Below are 23,615 nucleotides of genomic sequence, written 5' to 3'. Positions count from 1 at the left end.
GAGTCAATGACAGGCCTGAACCTGGCCCCAGGACCCAGATCCCAGCCCCTTCTAGACCACAAGCCTTTCGGACCTGGGAGTGTCACCTACTGGCAGGAATGAGTCCTGGAGAAGGACTGGCCCATCTGGGGCTCCCCTCAGCCCACAGCACCAAACCCAAGACCCAACGCACTGTAGGTAGATGGATGCCAGCTGGGGGTGGGGGAAGGTACGACCATAGACAGTCCTGGGGTCACCAACTGGCTATGCATCCTTAGTGAGCCCCCCCGCCCAATGCCGCTTTGAGCCTCAGCTGCTTTCTCAAATGCAAAGGGTTGCTCTCTGTCCCAGAGGGGCCAAGGCCTGGCACAGTGGGCGCTGGGCAAATGGGAGTGCCCTCCTTCCCCACCCTTCCTCTCAATCAATACTTGCTCCATTGATAGATGATGGTGACAGTGATGGATTACAAGAGATCCTGGAGCCCTGCCTCCTTCTCATTATACAGATGGGGAAACAAGTCCAGAGTAGAGAAGGTACTCACTCAGGTCATAAAGTGAGTGAGTCTGGGCAGAGCAGGGAAGATTTGGCAATGTTTCCAGGGAGGGAGAAGATTGGGAGGTGGGGAGGAAGCTGCTGAGGGTGGGGTGAAGGGAACAGGTGGGAAAGAGGGAGGGAGGAGGATGGGAAACCACAGCATCCCCCCTCCCTCTCCAGCGGAGGAGCTGCTTGAGGGAGCCTGAGACAGCTGTTTGCTCAGAAAAGTGTCTTAGTCACTAAAGGCTGCCGTGGGGAAAGTCCATCCTCCCAGTCATGTCCTGGGAATCCGGAAGGGGGCAGGAAGGCTGCCGGGTGACCCTCAGTTTGGCCACCTGTCCTCTCTGAACTGGACTTTCTTCTCTGCCTCTTCCACGCCCCCATGTACGTACACACACACACACACACACACACACACACACACACAACTAAACTTTGCTTAAGGCCTCCTGGAACCATCTCCCCTATCTCTCTGCCCCAGAGTTCTGTGTCTCTTCACTTTGAAAAGCAGTGGGCTTGCCCCTCCATGACCCATACACCTGCAGGAGAAACTGGCCTCTGTGCCTGATAGAAGTCCTTCCTAAGATCTAACTTCCATCCCTCTAGCTGCAACCACATCCCCTTTCCTCCTCCTGCTGCACCTTTGAGGAAGTTATCTGGAGCTAGAGTCAAGAAAGATAAGATACCCTCTCCCTCCAATGAGGGTCCCTCACAGGGAGAAGAAGGGACCTTTGCAATCCCCCAAATGGGGCTCCTTGTGGAAGAGAAGCAAAAGGTCCAAGGGTGATGCCTAACTTGGGGATCAGATTTCCCAGAACAGACCCAATTTCAGATATTCTGAGTATTGATAAGGGCAGTCTGATTTCTAGTTCTATTTCTGCCATGGAAGAAGAACCTAAGAAAGACCCCAAGAAAACACCCAAAGCCCCTAGCAACTGCTTTCCTTTAGCACTATTCACACCATCCCCAGATGTTAGTCCTGCACCCCAGAACCCTGATGGAAGAGGCCCAGACAGGCATCATACAGAGTCAGGGCAGGCAGTGCCACATATCTAGGGGGTGCCATCTTCAGCTCAGAGGGGGAGGATGGGTTTATCTAGCCCAGGGAATTCCATTCATAACTAGGCCCTGGGGTCCAGCTGCCTCCCTGGGCATCTCTGGCCCAGGGGCACCAAGTCCTGGCCCGGGGCACACCTGGAGCCAGGAGCAGCGGGAGGGATTCACGTCAGATCCCAGAAAGCACTCCAAGCTAGGCAGAGGGGAAAGGGTCACCATGTGCGTAGGGGTGCCTGTGGCTGCCAAGGCCAGCTTGGGGTCCCCCAGGTCCCGCAAGCCCCTCCCTGCCCGCCGGCAGCCCTGCCTCCTTCCCTCCCCCACCGGCTCTCAGCTGATCAATGCCGCCTTTGCTGACAGCTGAGAATCGAGCTCGCCTTCCCGCCCCCTCCCCCGCCTCTCCCGCTTGCCTCGGTCCCCCGGGATCCTCCCGGAGGAACCGGGAAGAGTTTGCTGCCGAAGCGCTTCACCCTGGGGCAGGGCCTGCGGAGAGAGCCGCTGGTGTGGCCACTGCTTTCGGCGGGAGAGGAGGGAGGGAGGGTCGGGAAACCCAAATTACTGCCCCGTGTAGGGCAGGAGGGCGAAGGGGAAAGGGCCGCTCTCTACAGCTAGAGAGATGCAGGCCAGGCACTAAGAACTTTCCAGCTGGAGAGGGGGGCTCTGGGAGAACGCTGTCCCTTTTCCGGCGGGATTCTGTGGGTTTGGGGAGGGGGTGTCCCGATCCCCAACGCTGGCTCAGAACTCACCTCCCAACATCCCATCTGCCGTGAACCTGGTTCCCTGACTTGGGAGTGAGACGAGAGGGCTTCAGCCTGGGAAGGCAGGAGCAGGTCGCCTCTATCAGGGGAGACCCCACTTTCGGGCAGGATAATGGAGAAGGGAAGCTGAGAGATACGGGGTGGAGTGAACAACTGACACCCCTGAGGCCACTGTGCTACACACCCCCTGACACAACTCCGCAGCCCTTGGGCACCAGACCTGTCAGGTAGGAGCAGCACACCTGCAGCAGCTTACCCAGCCACAGGGCACCCGGCACACTTCGCACAGCGCAAAGGGTATGACCCCGACGGGCACACCTCATCGCTTACACCACCACACAGCTGGCACGGACTCTGCACTCTCATCTTCACACCCGTCCACAACTGTACCCGCAACCCACACCTTCACGGACTCAGTCCCCACCACTCCGCAGACCCACAGCTACCCACTCTGCACACACGACTAGACACCTCTCCACTCATCCACACCTAAACTCCCACCCACCACCGCAGCCACAACTCTGCACTCCTGGTTTCACTTTCCACAACCACACACGAGGCGTCGCACCCAACCTGGCCTTCACGCACAATCCCGTCCCCCCACGCTGCCCCTCGCAGCCGCGCACACCGTTTGCACACGCTCAGCCTCTCGACCCCGCGCACTGACCCCGCGGGGCCACCGCCACGCGGTCAGGTCCGGGCTCCGACTCGGTGGCCCGCGTGGCCCGTGCGCCCTGCCCCGCCGCCTTCTTCGCTCCGGTCCCCTCCCTCCGCCCCTCTGCGCTCGCTCGCTCTCTCCCTCCCGATTTGGGAAGGCCGCCGCGGGGCGGGCGGGGGAGGGGCGGGGCGGGGGAGGTTGACATGTGAGCGGCGCGCCGGCGGCAGGTGGAAAGGCGAGCGGCATGGAGCGCGTAATAAGAGAGTTGGAGTCGGAAAGAGCCGCCCCAGTCGCCGGGGAAGCGGGCGGTCAGTGCGGGCTCCGACGGCCCCCAGGCTCCGAGCGCCCGCCCCCGGCCCCGGCGCAGCCCCGACTCGGCCCCTAGCCCCCGCCGTCTGCGCCCGCGCCCGTCCCGGGCTGCCCCGCCGGCCCGGGGTCCGAGCCATGCGCCGCTGAGCGCCCGGAGCGCGCCCCCGCCCCGGACCGCACCCGGCTCCGGCCCCCACCCCCGCCCGGCGCCGCCCATGGCCGAGGCCCCCCCGCGCCGCCTCGGCCTGGCCCCCGCTCCCGGGGACGCCCCCCGCGCCGAGCTGGTGGCGCTCACGGCGGTGCAGAGCGAGCAGGGCGAAGCGGGCGGGGGCGGCTCCCTGCGCCGCCACGGCCTCCTGGGCAGCCCCCTGCCGCCGGGCGCGCCCCTCCCTGGGCCGGGCTCGGGCTCGGGCTCCGCCTGCGGCCAGCGCTCCTCCGCCGCGCACAAGCGCTACCGCCGCCTGCAGAACTGGGTCTACAACGTGCTGGAGCGGCCCCGCGGCTGGGCCTTCGTCTACCATGTCTTCATGTGAGTTTGCGCCCCCGCGCCCCTTCTCGCGCCCCTGCGCTCCGCCCCGCGGAGTCCCCGCCGAAGCCCGGGCTCCCTGGCGATGGCCACCTAGCCTTGGCTCCGCCTCCTACCCCGCACCCCCATGGCCGACCCCCTTCTGTCTTCCCTCAGACCTGAGCCCCATTCTGATCCCCACGAGCCTGACCCTAACCTCTGGTCTCCCAGTCCTGGCCCCTATTTGGCCTCACTTCAGAGCCTCCCCACTTGGACTCATCCACCCTGGGCTCCAACCCCTGTTCCCGGTCCCAGGTGCTCCCCACATCCAACCTCTGCCCCACATCCTCTCAGCAAAGTCTGGAGTCACTGAAGTGGGGCTCCCCTTTTATTCTCTGCACCTCTGCCTCACTGTATCCCAAACGGAGGCCCCTCTCCATGGGGGGCCCCTACCCCAGCCCAGATGTTTGGGGGTCTCCCTGGGCCACCTGGGCCGAGTCGCTCAAGTGTGAGTGCCTGCCGTTATTAGTGTTTTCCTGTTGTCTTCCCCTCCACACTCAGGGCCGCCTTGCCCTGCCCTGCCTGCTCAGTCCAGCTCTCCTGGCTGGCCTGCTGGCCGGCTGCTCCAGGCCTGGCTCCGGGCACAGGGGAAAAAGAAAGAAGAGAGTAGGTTTGGAAACACTGACGCTGCAGGCCCCCTCCTCCCCCTCTCCAGGCTCCTACAACTTTCACAAACACTGACCCCTCTTGGATGTAAAGAATGAATTTTGGCAGCTTAGAGCTCAGTCTTGGGGGCCGGCCCGGCCCAGCCAGGAACATGAGAGGCTGGGCGGATATCAGTTGAAGGGCTGGGTCTGGCGCTGTGGGGACTCTCGGAGGTGCCCGAGAGAGACCTCCAGTCCCTGGAAAATGTGCTACTCTTGATCCCTCCCTGCTGCCCCCAGAGAGGGTTATCTGGTCTTGGGGTCTCTCGGGTGGTCCACTTGCCAGTCTATCTGACTGTCTGGCAGTCCTTCTTTCCTTCTGTCCCTCTGCCAGGCTGAGTTGTGTGTGAATTGGCCTGTCTGTTCATTTCTTCACCCGTCTGTCAGTCCTTCTGCTTGTCTGTTTGCATCCCTCTGTTGGCCTGTCCAGTTATCCATGTGCCTGTCTGTCCCTATATCTGTACACCTGTCTGCCTGACTCTCACTCTTCTGCTTGTCCATATCCTCCTGTCTTTTGGTCTATCCACCTGCGTGCCCCTTTAGTGCCAGTTTGCCTGCCTCTGTCCCATCTAAACTGGGCCCACTGAATTTCAGAGGTAAGGGGCAGGTAGATGCCAGCACAGGAGCCCCAGGCCATGGGGAGGGATAGAGGAAGAGAACTTTCTCAGCCATGAAGCTCCAGGGGGTGGCAGCCTTGACTTTGGGCTAGGCTGGGGGCAGAGAGTTGAGATTGCTCAGGACATGAGGTCAGGCTTTGGGTGAGGGTTGAAGGTTGGGGGTAGCCTAATCCCTAGTGCCCCTTGGGACAGCCTGGGATGAATATTTGTGGCCACAGAGGGGACCAATAGTAGTGATGAAGGTTCAGTGCTGGGGTTCAAGGAATGGTGGGGTGGAGGTGAGAGGCAGGGGACTGCTAATTAAGAGTGGTTGCATTGCAGCACCCTCGTCCACACAGCTCCACAGGGTGCTCCAGGGCAGGAGGGTGAGACCCTGCAGAGAGCAGCCATGCCCGCCGTGGATTCCTCTTGGGAGCTGACTCTTCCGAGGCATGGCTGGGCCTAGGGAAGCCAAGAGGGCTTCAGGGTGGGTTCCTTGGCCCCCAGATCTGGCCTCTCAGGCCCCACAAGGGTCATTGCAGGTGAAGAACCCTCCGCGTGTCCCCTGGCCAGCCTTCTCTGGAAGGGCCTCCTTTTCCTCTCCGGGAGCTAAATTCGCTGGCACCTTTGCCCCACATCCTCCCCTTTCCAGATGCCAGGAGTGCCCTGGCCAGGGCATGCTTCTCCTGACCACTTGTCCTCAGGAGCTCTGGGGGAGGAAATGCAACGCAAAAATGTCTGGAGATTTGGGAATCTCAGGAAATTGGTTATCCACCTCAGAGTTCAAAGGGGGTTGAGGGATTAGGAGCTCCACCTCTTGTGTGCTGTGTGATTTTGGACTGACTGCTGGGCCTCTCTGAGCTTTAGATCACTAGGCTGTCAAAGATGGTAGGAACCCCAACCTCACGGTCCTCCCTCTTGCATGAGGTAATGGATAGGAAAGAGCTTGGTAAGCTGCAAGGTCCTGTCTGAATGTGAGGGGTGGGGTTGGGGGGGACCTGCACAGGGGGCCCCTCTGGTTCTTGAGGAGCTCCATATGTGGGGTTTCTCAGTCACTCACTGCAGGGTCTCGCGTGTGATCTTGCCAGGAAGTGCTTCCTGCCATTGGACTTCCAAGTTTGCAGCACACTTTTGGTTGAATCCTTGCTCCCTCGTCTCCCTCAGAGGCAGCCAAGGGAGGGAAGTCCTGTGTGCACAGTTAGCTGGGACCCCCTTCCCAGAGACTCAGGCTGTGGCAGGAGGGACTCAGCAGTACAAGCCTGAGAGACGGGCTCAAGGAGGCCAGAGTTGGGGTGAGCTGGGTCCAGGGGACACCGTCACTGAGACTACCCCCACCCTGCCCCCTGATCTTCCCTTAACCCCCCACCTTCCACAGGCCCTGTGCTCTGTTAAGAAACACCACACCCCTGCCTGTTTTGCTTTTTGAGCCCTTTGGGGAATATCTGCCCTCCCTGCCTGGAGGCACCCTCTGTGAAGGCCACTCAGCCTCTCTTCTGAAGTCAGAGAGCTGGACGGGGCTAGGGACAGAGTGAGGCCCAGCTCCCTCTGTCCTCCTCAAGTCACAGTGAGAGACGCTTGCTGCTCCCAGCCCCCAGCTGCCCGGCAAACTTTCTCTGTGTGAAGGTTTACGGCTCTGTAAACATCCTCTCTTCAGCCTTGTCCCTGGGGTCGGAAGCTGTGGGAATGGAGAGGAGAGAAGGCGGCAGCAGCTCCTGGGGCTCTCAGATTCCTAACCCAGAGCCCCTCGAGTCTCCCACCCGACCATCTGAGAAATAACATCACCTGGGTTGGAAGTGGCCTTGGCGAATTCTACCCAGAACCCTCAGGGGTCCCTGCTAGGTTGGTCCTCACGTTTGACAGCCCCATTTTGCTTATGTGAAAACTCAGGCTCTGGAAACCAGAGTCCTCCGGTGAATTAGTGGCAGATGTGGGAGCAGACCCCAAGACGCCCGACTCCCTGTCCGGGACACTTCCTTCTGCTCCCTGTGGCTGCCTGGGCTTGGCACTTGGAGTTTGAACTGAAGTTTCTGTTCTGTGTGGGCCCCGGTGCTAAGCACTTTCTATTGAAGCACTCTCATTGTATCCTTCAACAACCCTGAGAAGTGGGTGCTCATCCTTCTCACTTGACAGATGGGGAAACTGAGGCTCGGAGGAGGTCACTCAGTTAACCCAGAGCCGAGTCTCCCTCGGAACTGTCTTTCTCCTGTACCTGGGCCTCAGCCAGCTCTTCCGACTTCAAGCCCCTCGGGAGAAGCCCTCCGCTGTCATTCATCTCTCTGTCCCCAGCACCCAGTGCAGGGGCAGCAGGGTATGGGTAGTGACAGGACTTTGTGGAATCGAGTGGAAACTGCCCAGCCCCACCCAGTGCAATCAAACTTTTGTTGTACACAGCTTTGCACAATCATACACACACCTCTGCTGTCCATCTGTCTCTCTTGTGCGTAAATACACACTAAAACATTGACACACTTGCCAATAGATGTCACAAATGCTCATGCCGCAGACATTCACCAGAAAGAAGTCAAATCTGCAGCTGCCCCCACCTCTTCACTGACATGCACAGACACCCAAACCTCGACACACACCTGGCCCAATTTCTTGAGTATTTTGCTTTCACCTGTCCTGTGTTTTTGTGCCTCTGCCTTGGAGGGCAGCCTCAGAACCACGTGGGAAGGAGGCAGTTGTCTTCTTGCTGTCCTTTCTCCTGAAGGGCCCTCTGAAATCATTCCGTCCAACCTCGTGTTGTACTGCTGGGTACACCAAGGCACGGAAAGGGGCAGATACTCACCGAAGGTCCCAATTAGTCAGTGACAGAACTGTGCTGGGAACCCAGGCCTCCTGCCTCCCAACTCAGGGCTTTAGATAACAATTTTCCTAACCTCTTTGATAGGGAAGACTGATGTTCCAAGAACTTTGCCTTGTGATTGAGAAGGTCTACACTGCTGTTTTTCAGCCCCTGTCCTTTTGGTGGTCTTTGTAAGGAGGAGAGTGGACAGACCGTGCTATCATCTTCTATTTTCTAAGCAGCCTCTCTCTATCCCCTCTCTTTCCTCCTTACACCCCTTTGCTCCCGCCTTCCCAAGTTCCCTTTTGGGATCACTGGGGCAGGTTAGAGCTCTTGTTACCTGCCTACCGTGCCCCAGCTCCAAGGTACATTCCTACCGTCTGTTGAGGAAGCACTACTGGATGTCTAGCTTCAATCCCTATTGCTGCAGAACCCTGAATGCTCAGAATGTTCGAGCCAGGAAAGTTTCAAGAGGTGATTATTCTTGGGCTGATGGCAGCACTTTGAGTGGGTGATTAATTTAAGGTTCTCTGAGCCAGTCAAAGGCGCTGAAAGTGCCAGGGGAGCAGGGAGAAAGGAAGGCTCTGCGGCCCGGGCCAAGGCCTTGTCCCTGCCCCCAGGGGAGGCCATGCAGGGCCCTTCCCCAGACATGGAGCCGCCAGTCTGAGGTTTTCTCTCCCTCTTTCCTCTTCTGCACCGATGTGGGGCATGAGACAGATCCAACTCTCTTGGGGAATAGGGAATCCAGTGGATGAGCAGGGAATTCTTGAGGATCTGACCTGGAAAGGAGAGGGCAGCCCCTCCCAACCCCCAGTGTGGGAGTTCTGGGGTTAGGAGTTGGGGAGTAAGGGGCACTTTTCACTTCTCCAGAAGCCGTTCCACAGAAGGTTGAGCTGGGAATCCGAGTCTGACAGATTTGGGTTCAATTCTGCCCTTACCAGTCATGTGCTCTTGGACAAGTTATTTAGCCTCTCCAAGCTTCAGTTTAATCATCTGAAAAATGGGGATAATAATACCTGCCTCGAGGAATGAGATAAAGCACTTAACACAGTGCTGGGTGCAAATGTTAGCCTTTAGCACCATTATTATGTGGTTATTGTTATCATCTTTCTTCTCCTCTGGGGAGAGGCTTGATAGGTGCGCTTGGCTTGGCATGGCGAGTGTGTCTGACTGTGCCTGGGAGAGCGTGCGAGCAAGTGTGAGCGGGCGGCATTTGCGTCTGTTGCAGGTGTGAGCGGCTCTCCAAGGGGAGTCTGAGGATGTGTCTCAGCAGGAATTTGTGCCACACCCAATGCCGGGCATTTCACTTACATTCTCTCATTATTATCTTCGTCTCACAGTCGGGGAAACTGAGGCCGGGCGAGGGGAAGTCACCCACCTGCCCAAGGCCACACAGCTAATGAATGGTGGCCCTGGAACTCCAGCCCTGGCCCTTGGACACTCACAGATTCGTTGTCTTCCTGCATTGGATAAATATAGTAAGAGACCACCAACCCGGTCTCAGGGGCAGGGAGCATTCAGGCAGGAGGCCCCAAAGCCCCGAACTGCCGGCCCCGAACTGCCCGTCTCACAAGGGACCAGAGAGTAGGTGTGAGTGTGTCTGTGTGTGTGTGTTGGGGGTGGTGTTGTATGAGAGGGTCACTATGTATGGCCCAGGTATGGGCCTTGTTGTCAAACCCTGGCAGCCAGGGAGTTGGGAGGAAGAACCCTGGTGGTCAGGGGGACCCCTGAAAGAGGACAGCCCCCCACTCTCCTTTCGTATGTCTAGGTGAGCAAATCATCCCTGCAGAGTGAGGGCAGGGAATTCTAAAGGAGATTTAGACATGTCAGTCCCAAGAGTAACTGGGCAGTTCCCTGCCCCCGTCCCCCCACTGAGCCTCGGTAACCCCCTCTGTACAATGGGCATAAGCAGGAAGGGGGCCACTCAGTGTTGCCTGGTGCAGAGTAAATGCTGGATGAATGGGATGAGTTGCTGTCTCAGCTTTGAGTTTACAGGGTGGGGGGTGGGCTGTTCCTCCAGCACCCTCTCCCTGATCCCTTGGAGGACCGGGCAATGAGGGCACCCAGGAGACTGCCCACTCCCAGCAGGAGTTCTGAAGAGCTGGGGAGAGGGTGCTGGTCAGACCTCTAGGGCCCACATAGAGCTCCCCGCCCGCCCCCACCAGAATTCCAGGTTCTCTGGGCAACTCTGTCCCTAGGGCAAGATTGGGTGTGCCCTGGGGGTTGGTACCCGGGGTGAGGAGTGGGAGGGGCAGCCCCAGGCAGAGGACTAATTGGGCTGGGAATCCGTGGGCAGTGCCTGAGGGAGGCAGGCAAAGGGAACAGGGAGCTTAGCTATTCCTTTCCTCTTCCTTCCCTACCAGAGATTCACCAAAGAGTGGGTGGAGCAGAGTCTCTCTCTGGCCCCTCATCCCTGCAGGGAAATCTGGGGGGACCCCTTCTCCTGAGACTCCTCCAATGTCTAGGTTAGGCCAGTGAGAGGGGGAAGGTTGCTGGGGATGAATGGAGACTGGTTCCCATTGCAGTAGAAGAGATGGAGGTCAGACAGCAGGAAGGACTAACCAGTAGCCAATAACCCTCTCCCTCCACAGTTAAGAGGACAGAGCATAGCCTGCCTATTCCCTCTCAGCCAATCTGGGGAGCAAGGGAGGTGGGTGGGGATCAGATCAGGTACCCAGTGGCTTTTGGGCAGGGGCTGGATCTCCTCCATCCTTTCCCTCTGCTCCCCACTGGGAGCCTCAGGCCCTTCAGGTCACCGTCTTTGGGTTTATTTTTTGCTGGGCTTGGCTATCCCCCAGGGGAGGAGGGTGTAGAGAGGGAAGGCAGAAGAGAAAGAACAGCTTTATCAGCACAATCCTGGGCAGCTCTGCTCCTGCCCATCTCAGCCAGGCTGCCACCCTCTTTTGGAGGGACCAGTCCCTGGGTGCAGTGGGGGGCTGGGCCCCGTCCCCTGGGGGCAGGACCTTTCTATCCTCATCCTATCATCATACATCCCCAGTTACAGAACATCAGAGTCAAGAGGGCCTCAGAGATCCAGGGCTTCATTTCATAGATGGGGAAACTGAGGCCAGGAGAAGGCCCTTTCTGCCTCCCCTCCTCAATAGGTGGGGGTTCTACTGGAGTGGGAAACGGCATGACTGAGCCCTTTCCGTGAGCGGGCGCTCTGCAAACACGCAGCCATTGAGTTCTCTCAGCACCACGACTGTGGAAGGCACTGTTATTGTTCCCCACTTGCAGAGGGTAGCTGAGGCTCAGAGAGGGGAATTAGCATGTGCAAAGTTGCACAGGGAGCAGCTCCTGAATTCATTCATTCATCTTATTTTCTGATCTCTGAGGATTGGTGACAGACTGCTGGGAAGGACAGGCTCATAAGTGTGGGATGGGATGGGGGAGGAGAATGTGCCCCATGCCCAGCAGAGGGAGGGGGAGGCGATGAAAGCCAAGCTTTACCCTACTTTTTATTTCTTTTATTAAATTAGCCCTATTTTACAGCTGCAAGGATTAAGGCATAGAGAAGTTAAGTACATTGCCCAAGGACAACATAGCTAATAAGTGGTAGAGGAAGGATTTGAACCGAGAATCTGGCTCGGGGTAAGCCCTTGCATTTAACACTCTTCATGCCACCTCCCTAAACGGTCACTTCTTGGCCCGTCCGACCCTCTTGGGCCCTCCCTACTTGAACCCACTCTTCCCTGGACTTCCCACACACCTGCCTCTCCCTTTCGGTTTTATCAGCACATTGTCTCCTCTTTCTGCCCCTTGAATGCTGGGGCTCCTTGGGGCTCTGCCCTGGGTCATCTTCTTTCTGTACACAGTTTGAGAGCAGGGGGCATCTCATACCTTCCTGTGATGTCATACCTTCCTGTGACACCACTGATGTCACAGGGTGATGTGAGTCAGGTCTATGATTACCTCAGCAGTCACCTGGTGATGATGTCATTGGTCACCACCAATAGTCAGCTCCACGATGATGCTAGTGGACAGGTCCGTGATCACATCACCTTGTGATGATGCCATTGGTCAGGTCCACGATGATGTCAGTGGTCACCTTGTGATGATGCCATTGGTCAGTCGGCGATGGTGTCAGTGGTCACTTCGTGATGACAGCTTTCCCCTTTGCAGCTTCATGTCTGAGCTCCTTTCTGGCTGCCTGTTGGACACTCCACCTCCTCATCCCCTTGGCACCTCAAACTCAGCATCTCCCTCCAAACTTACTCTCCTTCCTCATTCCCCAAGTGCACAAGTCAGAAACCACTCCCTCAAAGCACCTTTTGCTCCTTGCTTGAGAAAAGACTTGTAGTGTCCCCCAGTGTAATACTCTTTCATGCTCCGTGCTTTCACCTTGCTCTTCCTTCTGCCTGATGCTCCTCCCCTCTTGCACCTACGCCCGTCATCTAGTTAACTCCTATTCATCCTTCAAATCCCAGTTGGAAACCCACTTCTTTTTGGAAGCACTTGGGCACTTCGGTACTTACCCCTCTCTGGTGTGTTCCTGGAGGTTCTGCATTGGGCTGTGAGATCTGGGTGGGTGTGGGTTGAGCACTGCTTGATTGATAAGCAGTGAATGTTTGTTGAGTGAAGGTGGGGTTGAGCTGGGTTGTAAGGAAGAAAAGTGTTTTGTCAACCAGAGAGAAGTGGAGAGAAGAACCCCAGGTCCCCTTATGGAGGTTCTGAGCTGGAAGCTTTCGTGATTTTTGGCTTGAGTGCACTCCAGAAGAAGGGAACCACTAGAGCAAAGGCTTGGAGGGACCCTCTTCTCCCAGCTCCTTCTCCCCAGGATCTGCCAAGTCTAGGGTGTCCAGGGCCCTGAGGGCTGGACCTTGACCGCCAGGTGGGCTTTTAGGCAGTGGCAGGTCAAGGTGAGGATGCCAGGTGGGAACCAGGGATTGACTGAGCTCTTTCTGTGAGTGAGTGCTCTGCAAACACACAGCTGTTGAGTTCTCTCAGCACCGCGACTGTGGAGGGCACTGTTATTGTTCCCCTCTTGCAGAGAGGAGGCTGAGGCTCAGAGAGAGGAATTAACATGTGCAAAGCTTGTCCATGGCAGAGCCAGGATTCAGAGTCAGGATTCAAACCCAGGTCTGTGTGGCTCCTAAGTCCAAGCTCCACGTGGTCTCAGACCCATCAGCAGACCAATGGCAGTTTTCACTGGCCTGAGGCAAAACTGAGGAAAAGAAGGACAATGTGGTGACTTTTTCATAAAGCTGAATTTATTCCATTTAAAGGATTCATTTTAGTCTGGGATTATGTCCTTCCATTTATGAAATGATGGGGCTAGGATTTTTTTTTTTTTAATGTCCTTCCTTGGTAAAATAAAAAGTTAACAACCTTATACAGTCCCCCAAATGTTTTTGGGTGTGTGAAATCCCTGAGTCTGGGTGCCATCCGGCCTCCTCCCTCCTGAGCTCTGGGGCCAAAAGGGGGAGGAGTGTGAGCAGGGTGAAGGGATGTGGGGGACTGCGGCAGAGCCCAGCTAGGGGCCTGGAGCAGCTTTCAGTTATCCCTCTCGGCCTCAGGCTCTGCCTTCCCCAAAGCACAGTGAGACCAGCCCGGGCTCTTTCCCAAGATTGGGCTGGGCAACATGGGAAGGGTCAGCCAGAATCAGGGCTCACCCCTCAGTTAGAGGAGCACTGGACCAGGAGTCAGCAGGTCAGGGTTCAACTCCCACTTCTGCCACTTCGAGGCTGTGTGACCCCAGGCAGGTGACCCAACCTCTCTGGGGCCCAAGCTTCCTTCCATATAGAAAGACAATTCTTAACTCTACCTGCCCCGGCTCCCAGGGCTGTCTCCTGTATCAAGTGCTGCTGTGGAGAATACAGGGTTGATACAGTTTTTGTGTTCTTATCTTCCCAACATGAGCTCCCTCTTCCTTCACCCTTGCCCTGCACTGGTTTAGCCTGTAAGAGCAGGTTGGTCAGGCTGGCACTTCCTTTCCTCAGGAGCCGCTGGCCGGGAGCTCAGAGACCTGCCACGGGGCCAGAGGCCTGGGCACCAAGGGCTCCTGTGATTCCCCTGGCTCTGTGCTCTTTCCATATAGTAATAAGGTTCATAGTATAATCTAAGTCAGGTGTGCTAAGTGCTTTTCACATATCGCCTCATTTAATTCTTCCAGGAGCTGTAAGGGAGGAGCTATCATCATCCCCATTGTATAGATGAGGACGCGGAAGCTTAAAGGTTAAGCATTTGTCCTTGTCACACAGCCAGTAAATGATGAATAGCAAGGACAGGAATTTTCTGGGCACGGTTCAGACAACTGAGAGCCCAGAAAGCCTCCAAGTGAAAGGACCCTTTGGTGCTAGAGGGTGGGGGGAGAGCAGGTTTCAGGGGCCTCACGGTGCTGGGGGATGGGGTGGGGGATGGGAATGCAGGTAGGGGGAGGGGCTGCGGGGAAGAGAGAGCCGGGATCCTGCTGGTGGCTTCCCGCCCTCACCTCCCTCTCTGAGTCTCAGCCTCCCCCTCCTTCTGTAGCCCTAATAATAATAAAGATAATAATAGCAAATGCTTATTAAGCGCTTACTGGGTGCCAGGCGCTGCTTGGAGAACTGCTGTGCCACACGTCACTTTTTCTCCCAATAACCCGATGAGGTGGGTTCTATTGCTGTGCCCAGTTTTCAGAAGCAGAGGCTGAGGCCCAGAGAGGTCAAGCAGCTTGCCTGGATGGAGGTCACGGGGCCAGGATTCAAACCCCAGAAGTGCAGCTCTAGGGGCTGCGCCCTTACCTGTCATCTCAGGCCTGCTAGGAGGCTGACGGGAGGGGTAGCTGAGCCGGAAAATTCACGGTACTGCCCCCCACCCCATCTCTACACCGGAAGGCATGCCTTCCTTCAGCTGTCTCATTTGAGAGGTGTTCACTAGCAGGGCCTGTGCCGGGCACAGGGGACAGAGCAGCGATTCAGACCCTTCTCTGCTCTGGGGAGATGGGCCAGGAGGTGGGCAGTCAACAGGCAGAGTGGGAAGGGCCACTCTCCACTCCCAGGGGTCCAGCACATGGGGACAAACCCAGGCCCAAGCTGGGGATGGCTGGAAAGGTTTCTGAGAGGTTTAAGTTGAGACCTGAAAGATGAATAGGAGGAGAAGACAGCCAGGCAAGGGGAGCAGGGAACAGTGTTCCAGGCAGAGGGACAAGCATGAAGAGAGGCCCGAAGGTGAGGCTGAACATGGCATTTGTAAAGAGCTGCAAGAAATCAGCAGAGTGGGGACCTAGAGGAGACAGGAGGTGTCCAGAGAAGAGGCTGGGACGGAGGCCAGGCAGGGCCTCCTGATGGTGGGGAGGCCAGGCGGAGAAGCGGGACTTCCTCAAGATGTGAAGGAATGCAAGGCAGGAGGTGAGCGTGCCATGGGCAGATTTGTATTTTAGAAACATCTCTCTGGGGCTGGCAGGAGGATGGTGGAGGGGGAAGGACTCAGGCAGGGAGTCCAGGGATATCATCTGACTGGGAGAAGCCTAAGCCCACTAGGCCTCCCTTTTGCCCTCCTTCCCCCAAGGCCCAGCCTCCAGAAGGTAAAAGGGAGTCCAGAATTAGGGAGAGGGCAGGCTCCCACTCCCTCCATCTGGGGAGGATGACACTGCTGTTTCCCTTGAGGCCTCGGGGCTCCATAAGGCCAATGTAGCCACTGTCACCCCCACCTTCTACCAGGTCATGGTGGGAGGTCAGGTTGGTCTGGGCTGGATCCTTCCCACCTAGGGGTCAGGAAGGTAGGCCTTTCCAGCATCCTTCCCCCGACGCCAACACTGACGGCCCTAGGGAGAGAAGGGGAGAGGCTTGCACCCAGCTCTGCTGGCCTGGGGCAGTCTGTGGATGGAGGGACAGTCTGCACACGGGGACAGGCTGTTGGATGTTGACAGTCTGTGGGCCTGGGAATTGTCTGGGTGGGGACAGTATTAGAGGACAGAGCTAGGAAACTCTGAAATGGGGCCTGGAGACAAGGGAAGAGGCTGAGGGACCAGGGAACCCCTGGACAGGAGATGGGGTGCCCACATAGGCAGGCGGGGGTCCTGGGCTGGCTACCCAGCCACAGTACTGACTATTCAAGTGCCTTCATCTCTTCCTGACCTCCAAGGTGCTTCTCTGTGTGGGGAGGTCTGAGCTCTCCGGTATGAAGGCAGGGGGATGACAAAAACATCTGGGAGGGGGACAAGCAGAAGTGACCCAAGGTGTCTCAGAGTGACTGACCCCCCAGGACTCTGTGGTCCCTGAGGGTACTTCCATGGGTCTGGGGACACCTAGTTCCACTCTCCATGGGGAGCTCCACCCCCTCTGCAGCGCCTAATCTTTCTCTCTGAGAGTGCTTCCTTCCCTGTCTGAGCCTGTGCACTCACTGTGCTGAAGGCTTGGCCCCGACCTGGCCTAGAGCCCCAGGACTTTGCCTATAGGGAAAGCTCAGCTGCTTATGCAAACCCGGGGTCTGGAGGGAAGTTGTGTGTGGCTGAGCTGGGGGCTGATTTGGAAGCAGAGAGGGTGGTGCAGGCCCTGAGACTGCCTGGAAAGGGGATCTAGTGATACAGTTTGGAATGACAGGAGTCCCTAGAACGTGGCCTTAGAATGGCCCCAGGGACCACCCAGAACTCCTGGGATTTGGCCTAGATACTGGTGGGGTGCTGTGGAGGAGGGGGTAGCTCAGCTTGTCCCGAGTCCTGCCTCTCTCCCTCACTTTCTCGTAGCTCAACAGGGTGTGAGAATCACAGGTCTCATCTAGCCCCCCTCATTCTACTGATGGGGAAACTGAGGCTCAGAATGCAGCAGGGACTGCACCCAGGCCAGTGGTGAGCCCAGTCCAGAACCCAGGCTCAGTCCAGGGGGCTTAGTGATCCTCCAAAATGATAACAGCGAAAACCTTCTACAGGGTTTCACTGAGGCTGGCCTGGGACCAGGGACCCCAGGGTCCAAAATGCTACCTCCTATTGGGGAGGAAGGCCCCTTCTTTCCCACTTTATGGTCCACTTTAAGGTATGGCTGGCCCATTGGGGGGGCTTAATTATCACTTGCTCAATGAACTTCACTGAATTTTCACAACAACCCCAGAGGGTAGATACTATTATTACTATTTTACTGTGAGACTCAGAAAGTCATTCAGCTGAGAGGTAGCTGAGATGGGGCTGGAGCCCAAGTGTCCAGGCACCTGTCTAAACCCCCTGATGGACGGAGGCTCAATTTTGAGTCTCTGCTCTCAGTGAAAATTAGCTAGTGTTCCAAGTAGGACCCATCAGTCTGCTGGGTGGCAGTGCATGTATGTGTGTGCGTGTGCACGCATGCATGCATGCGTGTGTGGTATGCTGGGCTGGCCTGCAGGCTGGAATGCAGCTCACACCAACCCCTGTGACCCCCATGCCCAGGCTTGGCTGCAGCTGCTGCCCCATGAGGAAGGAGACTTTTCCACTTGCCCTCCTGCATATCCTTCCTTGTCCTGGCTGGCTGGGTGAGGAGCTGGGCTGTGGCGTGACCAAGAGGGCCCCTATCCCATGATAGGGTCTGGCCATCTAATGCCCTTCACATGACAGACACGGGGTGGGCACTGGCCAGGGAGAGGGATTTGCACTCTCCTAATCCCAGAGCTGCAGCCCTCCCTCCATCTTGGCCAAGGCCGTGGGAGAGGTTTGTCTCTTCCCCGTGCCTAGCGGCTCAAGCGCAGATCCCTGGCACATACCCAGCTCTTCTGCTTGGGGCCTTCCCCTGCCGTTATACTCCCTACCCTCCTGCTATTTGAGCAGAGTTGGGACTCAGGGATGAGAGCAGGGGCGTTTGGGGCTGATAGGGGTGCAGTGGTGCTTTGCAGCATGTGGGGCTGCAGGATGGGAGCAATGTCAGGGAGGTTTGCAGCCTATGTTGGGTCAGAGCTAGGGGGAGGATCTGATGGGGGGACAGAGCTGGAGTGTTTGGGGCTAATCCTGGGCCACCCCTTCCTGGAGAAATTTGGCTACAAGTCAGGGAGGCAAATGTGTGGGCCATGCCCCCCCTTGCTGGGCAGTAAACACGGCCGTCGCCCAGGAGACGGGCCCAAATATCCCGGCCCCCCACAGTTATTTATACCAGGACTCAGGACTCCTTTTCCTTCTCTGGCCTAGCCTGGCCTCTCAATCCACTCCTGAGCTGGGCAACCTGAGGCTCCAAGCCCCCATCAAGGCAGGAGGCCCAGCTGCAGGCTAGCTTGCACCCCCAGGGGCTGGGCATCACCACCTCCCAGTGGCCTGTCCCACTGAGGCACCGGGTCTTGTTAATCAGAAATGTGCTCCCAGGCCTTGGGCAGCTCGTGGAAGCCAGCGCCTGGGCAGGAGGCAGGGGACCTGGGATTGAGTCCTGGATTCACCTTAACCTGCAATCTGACTATGGGGAGCACACTGGCACACCCCTGACCTCAGCTCCCCTGTTGTTCAGTGGGAGGGAGGGGTCTAGATTGGTACTTTCCAAACTGTTTTAAGTAGTAGATATGATTCCTTTAATGAAATGTTGCACAGAAGCATGGTATATAAAACAGATTGAAGCAGGGCTCCTCAAGATGGAAGAGGGGGTGGGGGCCCTGAATCCTGCCCACTCGACCTCTGCAGCCCTGCATGCCAACCTGGAGCCTGCACACCCCCACCTCACCCCCTTGTTCTAGAAAACCCGGTGCCTGCTTCCAGGGCCTACACAGGCTGTCCAGGCCACCCCTCTGAGAGCCCTCTGGCCCAAGGGGTTCTGTTGGCAGCAAGTGTAGATGGAGCTTGGAAGAGCAGGCTGGGGCATACACAGGAGTGTGCCCAAAGACTCTTCTGGGGAGGCAGGGGGCCCCGTGTGGGAAGAGAAGGGGGGCACACCATGGGCTGGGGACTGGAGGGTAGCAGGGCCTGGCTGTCCACTTCCTGCACAGGACAGATTCCAGCACAGGACTCCAAGGAGTCCAAGATTTTAAATTAAAACGTGGCCTTTCCAATCATTATGAAGCTATATGTGTGAAGGTAGAAGAGAGTGTATTTTATTTAACAACTTGTTAGCTTAATTCAAGCTTTTAAACATTTAGACTTACAGTATGTACTCCTCTGGTACTTTTTCCTCTGCTCTGCCAAGGTTAGAGATGAGCTTGCACTTCGCCCTCCCCCCACCCCCCATCCCTCCCTTGCAACATCCCCAAGACATGCTTTCCCAGAACTCTCAGGCTTCACAAAGCCCTGTGAAATCCCTGGACTCGCTGACGCTCAAGGCCCTGGCAGACCCCGGTCTTCCTGCTCACTCCCCACCTAGTGTCCCAGCCTCTGCTTGGGCCGGCCTGGGGGCTGTGTGGAAGTCAGACCTGGTCCTGCCCTTAAGGAGCAGCCTCGGCCCAAAGGCTGTTACAGAAGAGCGGCAAGGGGATCCGTGGGTGCCCAGAGGCAGCCTGGAATCCCAACCAGGGGCTGAGGGAATACTTCACCCCGAAGCAGACCCGGGAGGTCTTGGGGGGCATCCATGCAGAGGAGAGAGCACCTAGAGCACTGATGGGGAAATGGGCAGAGCACGGGGCGGGGGGAGTGGTGTGTGGCTGATACTTAGGGTATATGCACAGCCTCAGATGCTGGGCCGCGGAGCTTGGGGTTTAGATGGCAAACAGTAAGGAGCCACCAGAGGACTGTCAGTGAGGAGGGAACGCTCAGGCTGCAAGGTGAAGGGACTGGCGGGAGGTGTTGGCTGGAGTCATGGCATTCGGTGAAGAGGCCCGGTGGCGGTGAGGTGGGGTGGAGCTGAGTCCTGCGCTGGACAGGACTGGGAAGTGGGGGCGAGGAAGAAAGAAGTGACCTTAGCTCTGCCTTCTGAGGCCATATCTCCTATCTCCTCCTCTTCTCTCCATTCCACTGGCTGGATCCCCAGGCTGGGGAGAGGGGCACCTCCCCAAACCCCTCCCAAAGTAGACCACTTCACACAGGTGGCTAAATGGGAGCCAGGGTTGTAAAAGAGGCATTCTCCAGTGAGGGGACCTGCTCAGTCACTCATTGATTCATTTATTCACTCAACAAATATTTACTGAGACTCTATACTGTACCAAGCCCTGTTCTAGGTGTCAGGGAGACAATGATGAAAAAGACAGACAAAGTGCCTGCATTCCTGGTACTTGCATCGTTGGAGGGGGTGAGGACATATCAGAAACTATCTATCCTTGTGGCTCCTATGCCTGTGCTGTGCCCAACTTATCCCTGGAAATGGGGACTCTCCCCATTACCCACTCATTTATTCCAGCTGCACCCTCTCTCTGGACACTGAGATGGGGAGAGGGAGGCTCAATGTCCGGGACCCCAATCCCAGGAACCGAGCCTGAGCCTCTAGTTCTCCTCACTCACTACTGACTTTGACCCCTGCAAGGACCTTTCTAGCCTCAGGTTCTTTATCCGTTAAATGGGGCTTTGGGGAGCCCTAAGGAGGTGAGGAGAGGGAAAGACCACTGTCAGCTCCAGTATCCCCCATTGGTGGACAGCTGCTTTGGCCTTGGGGGCAGGAGGAGGGGTACGCAGGACTCAGTATTATTATTATCAGCACAAGATAAGAATAGCTGCCCCCTACTGTGCACAGTGCAGGCCGGCTTCATGCAGCTTTGCAATTTATTTCTCACAAGCAGCGCTGTCTGCCCTCCCCTTTTCTGGATGAGGAAACTTAGTCTCAGCAAGGTGAAATGACTTGCTTGAGGTCACATGCGAATCTATCTGACTGCGCTCCTAAGGACCGTGCGCTATGAGGGTTCTGCGTGGCACCTGCCCCTCCTGGCACTCGGCCTCGAGATGGGTAACCCTGCCCCATGGCCACTCGCTCCCCAGCCCCTCCGGGGACTGGCACCGCCCGGAGCCTGAGCTCTGGGTCCTGCGATCCCGGCCAGCGCGGTACCAGGAGGGACTCGATCAGGTTAAGGCCCGATTCAGTGTGCCTGGTACCTCTGGGTCCTGGGGCGCTCAGTCCCCGAGCCTGGAGTTGGTGGGTGGGCGAGCCCCGGGCAGTCGGGGTGTCGCATCCCCTTTCTCCGCCCCCGGCCTTGGGGACGCAGCGGCACCTTCACACTTTCCGCTTGGCCCGCTGCTCGCCTTTCAGGCCGCAGCATTTTCAATTGTTAATTTGGAAACGGAAAAAGAAGCCGTCGGGGAGCGGGAGGCCGCAGGGAGGTAATCGGAGCCGCCGCGCAGCCCCCACCCCTCCCGCGCGCTGCGTTGGGTGACTGCGAAGCCCCGCCCAGGGACGGCCTGAGCCCCGCCCACCGCCGCGTCCCGCCCCCAGTCGTGCCTCTCACACCCCAGTGCCCGGGACCCCTGAGCTCCAAGCCGCGGCTTCTCTGCAGCAAGGGAAGGGAGGCCCTGCGGGGAAAGGGGTGGAGGTCCGCGCCGGGGGAGGAGTCCCCAGGGATCCTTTCCCCGCGGAACCCCTCCCTCTGCCGAGGAGCCCCGCCTGGTGTAGGCCTCCTCTGTGTCCTGAGATGAACCCAAGCTTTTCTGCACAACCCCCGCCCCCCTGAGTGTGGGTCATTCGGGCCAGCCCCCTGTCTCCAGACCGCTGGACCAGGGATCATTGCCCCCATTAGACAGACGAAGAAACTGAGTCCCAGAGAGGGGCAGTTCACTTACTCAGCATCATGCAGCCAGCTCCAAGCCTTGTTTTTCTGGCTTTTACTAAGGGCCTGTCTTTCTCAGTTGCAAGAGGAGGGGCATCAGGACAGGAGATGCAATTTATTCCCTTGCCCTGATCTCCAGCACCCTTTCTGTGTTTACTGAGCCATTGGAAGCTCTGCTTCGGTCTACCCTGACTCCTCTTTGTTAGCATTATTCAATTATGAAGGAGTTTTGGTGGTAGTAGGAGATTCCTCTAGACCTTCCATGCAAATGAGAACCATGCAAATAAGATGTAGAGGACTCCCCTCAGGAGACCCCAAACGGTGAAGTGCCTGAGAATTGGAAGTTTCAGGGGCTGTCCATTGCCTCACTTCCCTTTTTGGCAATTGGAATCAGCTACCCCTGGTGGATCAGTGAAAAATTTGGGCCCTCAGCAGCCATTAGCCAACCCCTTCCTCTCCTTGAGGAGTAAACTGAGGCTCAGAGACACCTTCTCAAATTTTCAGTTAACTGGGGGCAGAGCCAGGCTGAAGAACCTGTCTCAGTTACCTAGTTCAGTCTATGGCCCTGTGCCACCCCATTTGCTGCCCCCAGCCCTGACACCTCTCTCAATCACCAAGCAGGCTCCTGCCTTTTAGAGGATTTTGCATCAGCCTGAAACCCTGGCTGGGTGGCCTCTCCTTTAAAGGAGGGGGCTGTCTGCAGATGTGCTTATAGCCTAAAGGTGCACCCAACTGCCTGTTAGCCTTAACTGTGGAAAGGGCCCAGAGAAGCTGAGCCCCAGGCCCAAGGTCACACAGCAAGCCTGTGTGTCTTAGGTGTCAGGGCCCGTTGGAGTCAGACTGGCTGGTCCTGGTAATTGGGGTTCCCATGGGGGGCAAGGCTCTCAGAGCAGCTGTAAACAACTGCCCAGGTGTGGCCTGTGAGTTTGCATGCTGCTTTGCTTATCAGTAACAAAGGCATTGCAACCCCCCTCCCTCCTCCAATTCCCCATGCCTCCCACTGGGTGGGATCCTCAATGGCTGAGTCTGCAGAACTCCCAGGCTGAGCTCAGTCTTGGGGCCTGAGCTCCCCAGGGGGCCCTGCCCCTCCACTGGCTCCTGTTCCACACCGTCAGCTCTTGGTGCCCTCTCTGCTCTGGGAGTACTGAGAACCCTGTGGTGGGGACTAATCTCTTTTCCTTGTTTTGGAATCTTTCCTCCCTCCCCTCTCCCCTCTTTGCATGGTTCTGCTGATTCAGAGAACAAAAGGCTCCTTAGAGGTGACCCCGACCCCGCCAGGCTTAAGGAGCTGGCGATCTGGGCAGTCCTTCAGCCCAGCGTTACCCTGTCACATACAGCAGGGAGGGCAGGTGCAGGCCCCCAACTGGCACCAGAATGAGAGAACTTTTGAGGTGGGGTTGGGGGGCAGGTGCCTGGGTCCTTCTACAGAACGAGAAATCTAAAGAACATTACCATACGAATCAGGGAATCTGGGTGCCAGGGCCAGCTCTGCCCCTGAGCTATACTGTATGATCACAGGTAGGCCATGGCTCTCTCTGGGACTCAGCTTCCCCATCTTTAAATGATAGGTTCAGTTGCTCTCTAAGGGATCTCCCAGTGCCAAAATACAGCCACCATCTGATCACGTCTTGCCACCTCCACTACCCTGCTACAAGCCACCAACATCTCTTGGTGGGATTATACCATTAGCTTCCTAACTCAAGGTGGGGCATTGCCCCCCTACCCCCTCACCCTGTTTTCCACTCAATACCCATAAGTCAGTTCATGTCACTCCCTGCTCAAAACTCCCCATCTCACTTGGAGGAAAAACCAAAACCCTCCCGAAGACCGGTAGATGCTCTCCTCCCCACCTCCACTGCCTCTCTGCCCTCATCTCCTACCACTCTCCCCCTAGGCTCTCCCCTCTGGCCACACTCATGCCTTCTAGCTCAGGTCTTTTGCATTTGCTTTTCCTTGCCCAGAACCCTGCGCAGCTCACTCCCTCATTTCCTTCAGATTTCTGCTAAAATGTCACCTTCTCAAAGCTGAAGCTGCCTTCTCTGACCATACTCCATAAAATAGACCCCCACCCCCCACACCAGTGTTCCTTGTTCCCTTTCCCCACTTAGTTTTTCTGCATCATCATCTGACAGTTTAAACATTTACTTGTTTATTTGCTTGCCATATGTCCTGCCCTCCTAGAATATAAGCTCCAT

The 23,615-nt window shown here is 57.0% G+C and overlaps 1 protein-coding gene across 2 annotated transcripts in view; it reads left to right on the top strand.

Moving 5' to 3' along the window:
- The first annotated feature begins 3,506 nt into the window (after positions 1-3,506).
- The window catches only part of KCNQ4 (potassium voltage-gated channel subfamily Q member 4), a 60,468-nt gene continuing 40,359 nt past the window's right edge, over positions 3,507-23,615 (top strand). For both annotated transcript variants that reach the window (XM_037827551.1, XM_037827550.1), the window contains exon 1: positions 3,507-3,820. In XM_037827551.1, coding sequence (XP_037683479.1) covers positions 3,507-3,820 — 314 coding nt within the window. The remainder of the gene's footprint in view (positions 3,821-23,615) is intronic.

The sequence above is a fragment of the Choloepus didactylus genome, chromosome 2 (assembly GCF_015220235.1).
Source record: "Choloepus didactylus isolate mChoDid1 chromosome 2, mChoDid1.pri, whole genome shotgun sequence".
NCBI classification, from domain to species: Eukaryota; Metazoa; Chordata; class Mammalia; order Pilosa; family Megalonychidae; genus Choloepus; species Choloepus didactylus.
This window is presented reverse-complemented; position numbering and strand designations above follow the sequence as displayed.